The following is an 8,251-nucleotide window of genomic DNA, read 5'->3' on the forward strand; positions in this document are numbered from 1 at the left end:
CCTTTTTTTTTAATCAAAATTTAAAGCTCATGCGCAATTGCTAAAAACATGAAATCATAATCATTTTTTTGGAGTTTTAGCCCTAGTGATACCGTCACACTTGCCTTTTGACATGTCATAATATATTCTTATTTTTCAGAAGTCGTAATTTTGATCGCCAATTAAAGATTAAGGATGTCAAAAATCAGGTTTTGAGAGGCAATTTTCTCTTTCAACTTCCGAGCAACAAGAATAATGTGATTGCCTCTGAAAATCTAATTTTTGACACCTTCCGAGGATAAAAACTTTCACAGGACATGAAGAGCATGAAGGGTAACGGCTATTTATCAACTAGCTCCACAAGAACAAGTACTATATTACCAGCAGTTTAAGGCAAGAGATTACATCAGTGCAATAGCAGGCTTAGTTGAGAAGAAAAATCATTACTATAGAAATCCTTTTCTTAACTACAATGTTAAACAAAAACAATGATGCAATAGCATCGACAGAAGAAATAATGTCATAACAAGATTGGATTACACCAACGAACAAGAATCTGAAAAACTTAAATGCACCGAAAAAAAACTTAAACGCCTCCATACAACTCTCATTTAGTGGCCTGTGCAATGATGTTACTAATAGAACTTGCCTCTTCTTTGGCAGCCTCGACCAAAGAGTCCTGCAAATTGTTGGCAGGATTCAGTTTTAAGAATAGCAAAAATATTGCATCACTGCCTGTGAATGCATCATTAAGTGTGTAGCGAAGAGCATCACTGCCTGTGAATGCATCATTAAGTGTGTAGCGAAGAGTACCTGTGCAGCAATTAGACGTGCAACAGTTTTCTTGCTTGATTCTTGGAGTTCACCAGCAATCAGAAGTTCATCCAATATATAGTATGCCTGCCAAATCATTCACATGGTTTAGAAATATATAAGCTATAATTCTCTAAAGTTGTTTAATACGAAAATGCATGACAGATGGAATCATGGAAAGGCAAGTAGTCGCTACTATTTACACCTCATTCTCAAGTCAATCAGCAGATAATACAAAGCTAGCGAGTAGTGAATTTTTGTGTATTAATACATTGACAGAAGAGAAGACAATGAAAAGGTCCTTTATCAATTTAGAAAGCAATATGAATCTACTCAGCCAGAATCAAAAGCATTAAGCTAGTTTAACAAGTTCGATTCAGCTAGAAATCCATCTCTGTGCAACAGCCCCATATTGAATCAAGACCAAATCAGAAGCAGTGGTGCAGCATTTCACAATAATCATCATTTGAAAGGCTAGTAATACTGCATAGGAGAAAGAAATGCATTGATAGCCTCCGGATTCAGCATAATTATTTCCTTATCATTAATTATGGTATGCGCTGTAGTAGGTAGGTCTTTGCCCTTACAATATACATGCCCAGATATGTAATATTCATGCTTCATACATCTGCATGTCTGCACATAGTCATTAACACTTAGGGGTTGGTTGGTTTAAAAACAAGTTATTTTGGGATTGTGATACATATACAATAGCCCAATTGTCAAGGTATTGTCCGCTTTGGCCCGACCCCTCTAGGCCACCTCAAGGCTATTGGGCCTCATGGTTTTTGTCGCGTCAGGCTTTAACACAAAAGGCATCTCAAAAGTTGAATCTTTAACTCGCCCTTATATGGCCCCTAATTCCCCCCAAACCCACTCCCCCCCCCCCCCCCCCCAACCCCAACCACCACAAAAAAAAATAAAAAAAATTGGGGTTCTGCTTTTAGTTACCTTAAAAAAAAAAAAATTGAGAAGAGTTACCTTACAAATTTTAACCTCTTATCATTTTTGTTTAATAAAAATAACCCATATCACGGAAGCACTCTCTACATTGCTAGTAATATATCTATATAAGCCCCAGGAAATGGTCACAATTGTCAGCTTACTTGTTCGGTTTATTTTGAAAAGAGGTCAATCTTAGGGGAGACAATTCGAATGGTTGTTCCTAACATCCACGAGGAAACCAATAAAATTCAGGCACAGGAGAGACAAGAAGACGTAGATTGTACAGATTCCTAAACAAATTTAAGGAACATACCTTGTGAAAATTGAAGATTAAGTCCAGCTCGCAGACCTGAAGGGAAAGAAAGCCAACAACATAAGTATAAAACAGAACAAGAGGTGATACCATCTTCTTTAGAGTTTGAGAGCCTTACACTTCCAAAGTATCTGTCTAGAATCTCAACATAATGGTGTATGATTTCCAGGACCTCCAACTCATTGTCCTCTTGGTCTATGCACATACAGAAATACAGGCTTGCATATCTGCCCATAAGAAAATTGTCACTTTATACTTTTTCTCACAGGGAGAAAAGATGAACAGATTCTACCTAGTTAAAGTGCAAATCATAAGACATGACTTGGCAATAAAATTAGATTGCCCTTACCTTTTATAAACAACTTTGTATCCCCTCCATTCAACAAAATTGCAAAGCTTTGGTCCACGAGTGAGAATCATACCACTGAGTTCACGGATTACCTTTAAGCAAGTTGCACCGACATGTTACTAATAAAGAAAGGAAAATAACTTTTGCACAATAGGTACTATACATGGAATGCACAAGAAACAAATAGAAAGTCTTAGCAGGAATGAAAAATCATGCGTATATAAAGAAGTGGAATAATTATTACCAGAATGAAAAATTTATTCAGATCCCTCTACTAAGATTTAATGACTTGAAATAATTGCAAGACCTTATCACCTTGCCAGGAAAGAAAACAAACATATAGAATTGGAAAACAATAAAGACAAAGCAAGAAATTCAGCTTTATACCTTTTTTTTTTTTTTGATAAAGACGAGCAATTCAGATTTATACCATAGCTTTCATAATTTATTTATCTTACTTTTCGGTCATCTTCATAACATCCGTTCAGGCTCATTGTACCCTTCCTCTTTTCTTTTTTTTTCCTGACGACCGAGAAATCTGGGCCAACCCTTAAGATCAACCACAACCTTCAAAAGTCGGGATAATGAGCCCACCCCTCTACTCTTTTCCACTTGAATATCAAGCTTATAGCCCGTTTGGCCAAGCTTTTGGGAGGTCAAAAGAGATTGTTTTAAAAGTGTGATGTTTGGCCAAGCTTTTGGGAGAAAATAAGTATTTTTGAGGAGTAGCAAAAGCTGTTTTTCAGAAGCTAAAAAAAATAGTTTTTCCCCAAAAGCACTTTTGAGAAAATACTTTAAAAGTTTGGCCAACCACTAATTGCTGCTCAAAAGTGCTTTTTGAATTAATTGGCCAAACACAAACTGCTTCTCACCAAAAGTACTTTTTTGAAAAGCACTTTTCAAAATAAGTTGATTTTAGAAGCTTGGCCAAACAGGCTATTAGTTCACATGACATAGGGCTCGAACATGTGACCTAAATCACAAGACCCTCGACCTTTGCCACTTGAACTAAGCCCCGGAAGCGCTCTTTGTACCCTCTCTTAGTTGCATGATTTATCCTCTATTGGAAAGTTCAAGCTTTCTTTTGGCTTTTCGTATTTTACTCTTTTTTTTTTAATATATTTTGAATTCTCCCTAGTTTGCAAGAAAACCCTTTAAGGTCAGTAATTAAATTCTCAATTGTGATAACCATCCAGTCCCAACCTCCCCCCCCCCCCCCCCTTTCTCACGATAAGGACAAACCAGTCTCAGTCACAATGCAACACCATGTTTTTTCTATGTATATTGCTTCCGATCTTTTCTATAGTTCCTTCAGGAGAAGGGGGAATTCCTCGAAGAAACTTAAAGATTTGTCCAAGGTATAAGGTAAGCTTACACCCTGAACGAGAAGGAGAGACCCCACTCGTAGATGCCAATTAGTAGCTGTAGCTTGTTGAGAGATTAAAAGTAAAACAGCTGCTGAAATAATTTCCTCAAGGATCAAGAAAAAGGCATTTACTTATCAAGAATAAAGATATGTATAAAAAAAAAAAAAAAAAAAAAAAAAAAAAAAAAAAAAAAAAGAGGAAAAACCCAAACTACTGACAGGGGAGAGAAGGCCAAGGAAATCAGACAGGAAACTAAGAATGTGAGGAGGGCATTACCACATTGTCATCCCTAAATCATATCAAATCAATAAGAATATCTTGTTTAAGATCTCAATAAAAGACCACCAGATTAACACATACAATCAGTTTCCTTAAGGAAATCAAAATGAACACCTAGGATATTTATCGCATCCTATCTTTAGCTCGATCAGACTAGAAGAAATACCTTGGTTCTCTCTTTTTGTGTATATGGTGAATACCACTTGGTTAGCCTCACTTTTCCCTGTCGGCTAATGAGCAGCACAAAATGAATCTGGAAGAAATCAAAAGCTATTAGTTATACTGCTATGGAGAAATAAACATACAGTCCCAGCTGCTGTAGTAGAAAATATAGCATTTGCATCCTAAGTTACTCGGACTCGGGTGCAGGTGTCCGATACGGGTGCGGATCTAGAGGTCGGATCCTTCATGATCTAAATTCTAAGATTCGGGGATACGGATCCAGGTATGGATACGGGTGCGGGGATTCGGCTGAAAATAATTGAAATATCTAAAAATAGAACTATAAAACCTAAATTATGAGATATTATGTGGAAAATAAGAGGAGAAAATATTGATCAAGCGGAGAATCCCGGAAGGAGATAAAAGGAAAAGGAGTGACATAGAAATTTCAATATACAAGTTATTCCATTTTCTTTAAGTCCATCTCAGCTTTTGTTTTGATTATAAAAATCATTGGATCTGTCCGGAATTTCTCCGTTGATTTTGGTCAAAGTACCCAAAAGCGGTTGACTAGATCGGGTACGGATCCCACACCCACACCCACACCCATACCCATGTCGTGTCGACACGGGTGCGGCACCGAAAGTGAAGAGTCCGAGTAACTTAGTTTGCATCCAATGAACCTGTTACCAAATAAAGCTATTGCCATAAACAAGTAAGAAGATTGTCAGCCAATATAACTAGTCCTGCATCATTTTGATTTTCTCTAAGGCGTACAATATCCGCTCTATGATCTATCTGTAGCTTTTTCTTTTTATTTATCACAGAGATATCACTGAGTGGCAGTGGCACACTGTCTGAAACTCACTGGATAACGGGCCCACCCCTGTACCCTTACCAGACTTTTGTCTGCGGAAGAGTTTGAATCAGAGACATGCTATAGTTGAAGGAGTGGTATATGCTTCCTTTTAATGGTTAGCGGGATATATATTGGTTTTAAAGTTATGATCTTTACAGATCCGGTTAAGCTTTGGAGATAACGTATTACTTTTCAGCAGGGGTGATGCTATGTCTGTTCAGTTGCTGGTTGATTGCTACACTGAATTTTCTAAGGCTTCTGGGTTAGCTAATGTGATAAAAGTGATATCTACTTTGGTGGGTTTCCCACTTAGGAACAAGATGTGCTGCTCAACACCCTAGGGTTCTCAAAGGGTGAATTACCCTCAAAATACCTAGGTATACCACTTAGTTCCAAGAAACTTACTATCAATCAGTGCCAACCATTACTTGATATAATGTTGGGAAGAATCTCCTCATGGACTTCCAAGTTCCTCTCTTATTCAGGCAGAATTCAACTCATTAGAAGTGTACTGTTTGCCATTTATGCTTACTGGTACCAGATCTTCTTGTTGCCAAAAAAGTTGATACAAATGATAGAATCTGTTTGCAGGAAGTATCTATGGACTGGTAGCCCTAGCTTGACCAAGAAGGCACTAGTAGCTTGGGAGAAACTGTGCTATCCTAAAGTTGCTGGTGGCCTAAACTTGCTAGACATCCACAGGTGAACAACGCTGCACTATGCAAATTGTTGTGGAAATTGTGCGCTAAAAAGGATAAGCTTAGGGTCCTTTGGGTGCATACTTATTACATAAAGCAGGGGAATGCATAGGAGGCTAACAGTACTCAAGCTTCTTGGATGGTAAACACAAATTCTCTATTAAGAAAGTTTATGTCTTGATGGGTGATGATTTTCCCAAAGTTGAGTGGAAGAGGCTTACTTGCAATAATTTTGGATGCCCCAGTGGATTTTCATTTTGCAGCTGGCTCTACTGGAAAGACTATCCCCAAAGAATCGATTAATGTACTGGAGGACTATTGACGCAGCTGACTACCCTCTTTGTGATCAACTGAATGAAGGCCATGATTATTTGTTTTTTGAGTGCCCCTACTCAAAGAGAGTACGGAGTAAACTATTGCTGTGGCCGGGCACTCCTAGGAGTGCAAGGAACTGGCAGGAGGAGAAACTATGGGCAACTACACATGCATCTGGTCAAAGTGTAAAAGCTGATCTATATTGGATGTGCCTAGCTGGGACTGTTTATCATGTCTGGCTAGACAGGAACTGTAGGGTGTTCTCACAAAGACAGAAGGAGGACAAAGCTTTGGTGCGACAGATTATCCAAGAAGTATTTGGTCGTGGCTCCATGAAGAAGAAGATAGCTAAGCAGCTAGCTCGTATGTATTTATCCTTAATTGTCTAGATATGTATCGGAGGATAGTTTGTTTTGTTTGTTGAGACAGGGTGAGGCCTGACGCTCAATCTGTCTAAAGAGTTTTTGTACTGAACTGATCACTTGGTACATAATATACACGTAAGTTACCCAAAAAAGAAAAACTTATGCTCTTTACTTGTTGAATGTCCAATTTAACTTCATAGTTGCTAACTCTAATACTAAATGGCTGGACTTTGGGATTCGGATGGATGTTGGCCTTCGTAGACTCCATGGAACGATACTGAGACACAAAGTTAATCAAGAAGTTGTATTTATATCTCCGAGTTTAGATGTTCAATATTATGTTCCAGAATTTATTGATTATTGAGTGATGTTGGATGCATAGTCATTCTAAATGTTGTAAAAGTAAGCAATTTATTAGCTATTGCAAATAACGAGTTGGCTCCTCTTCTACTACTCTTCCTCATCATATTCAACACAGCAGAAATCCCACAGACCAAACATAGTACCCATATACTCTAAATTTCTCCTCGATTCCTCTAACTGCTACAGGCTAAAGCATTTTGATTATATATATTGGAATATTCACAGTTGCCCTTCCGCCACCCTCATCACCTAAGCACTACATCACTCTCCTTAATCCCAAATTATTACATGTCTCAAACATCAAGTGATTCTCAAGAGTCCATTTACAGAAGTACGAATAGAACGTATTAACTCAACCTTTTCATTTCCAAAGCCTAAAAACTCCATCTCTCATCCTAAAATGCAAAAACCCATAAAGCTCATCACTTTCTCTATCAAATTATACACAACCTATTAGAGCTCAAGAATTCCCTCAAGTAACACTTCATAAAATTCCAATCCTTCGTCTACTAATTAAGGATGGCAATGGGGCGGGGCTGAGCGGCAGAGGCGGATCCAGGATTTGAAGCTTGTGGGTTTCCAACTAGCAGTGTCTGTTGTTACTGGGTTCTCAGCTCAAATTTCTTATATATTTGTAGGGTTTCACAATATAAATACAAGGTTCGGATAAAAGTTGTCGGTTCCCGCAAACACACACCCAATGGTGTGGATCCACCTCTGCAGGTTTTCTCTTAACCCGCACCGCCCCGCAACCGCACAAGCCCAAACCCGCCCCGCATAGGTTCAAACTCGCATCGCCCTATCTACTATCAACCATTCTATCTAGAGCTGATTTCTCAGATGGTCACTCAACTAACAGTTTTTTACCTCAGAAAGTCACTTTCTTTGTTAAAAAAAAATTGCAATCAAGAAGAAGGGTGACTTTCTGAGATAAAAACTGTTAATTGAGTGACCATCTGAGAAATTCAACCCTTCTATCATATACACCAAAATGTTTTTTTTTTTTTTTTGCACATTCAGAGAAATTGAATATGATCGGATCCAAATCATGTGAGCTAGAAACAATCAATTTAAAGAATACCCAAAAAAAAAAAATTAAAAAAAAAACATTTGGTGTATATTTCCACAGCAAGATCCGGAATCAGATTCAAATATCGTATTCAACAAATTAAAACATTTTTTATAAGTGTATGTTAACTAAGCATCAATTGTAACAATTATTCACCAGATCAAACATTTGATTTGATTTTTAATTGATAAAGAAAGAGATCTGACATACCATGGTTACTGATCCAAGGAACAAGCACCTCTGATGAGTTCAAATTGGAATTGGGTGATTTTGTAAAGACTTCTCTTCCTATTTTTGTATTTTCTGTATAGTCTTTTCTTTTTTTCTTTACTGGTTTGTCTCTGTTTCTAAAATTTGGATTTCTGAAAACGGGCA

At 37.7% G+C, this 8,251-nt stretch overlaps 1 protein-coding gene across 1 annotated transcript; it reads right to left on the minus strand.

The window, feature by feature from the left end:
- Window positions 1-331: 331 nt before the first annotated feature.
- LOC132614722 (AP-1 complex subunit sigma-1) lies at window positions 332-8,251 on the minus strand. The gene is made up of 7 exons (XM_060329243.1): window positions 8,087-8,251; window positions 4,212-4,298; window positions 2,400-2,491; window positions 2,169-2,277; window positions 2,051-2,086; window positions 793-879; window positions 332-658 (listed from the first exon to the last, which is right to left on the minus strand). Exons 1-7 carry the CDS (start codon window positions 8,087-8,089, stop codon window positions 587-589), a joined length of 486 nt encoding a protein of 161 aa, XP_060185226.1. The 5' UTR covers window positions 8,090-8,251; the 3' UTR covers window positions 332-586.

The sequence above is a fragment of the Lycium barbarum genome, chromosome 10 (genome assembly GCF_019175385.1).
Source record: "Lycium barbarum isolate Lr01 chromosome 10, ASM1917538v2, whole genome shotgun sequence".
In the NCBI taxonomy this organism is placed as follows: Eukaryota; Viridiplantae; Streptophyta; class Magnoliopsida; order Solanales; family Solanaceae; genus Lycium; species Lycium barbarum.

Coding starts and splice junctions, on each gene's coding strand:
- LOC132614722 (XM_060329243.1), bottom strand. Junction 2,278..2,399: donor TACAAAGTTGTTTATAAAAG/GTAAGGGCAATC, acceptor TCTTATGGGCAG/ATATGCAAGCCTGTATTTCT. Junction 880..2,050: donor TAATCTTCAATTTTCACAAG/GTATGTTCCTTA, acceptor ATGATTTGGCAG/GCATACTATATATTGGATGA.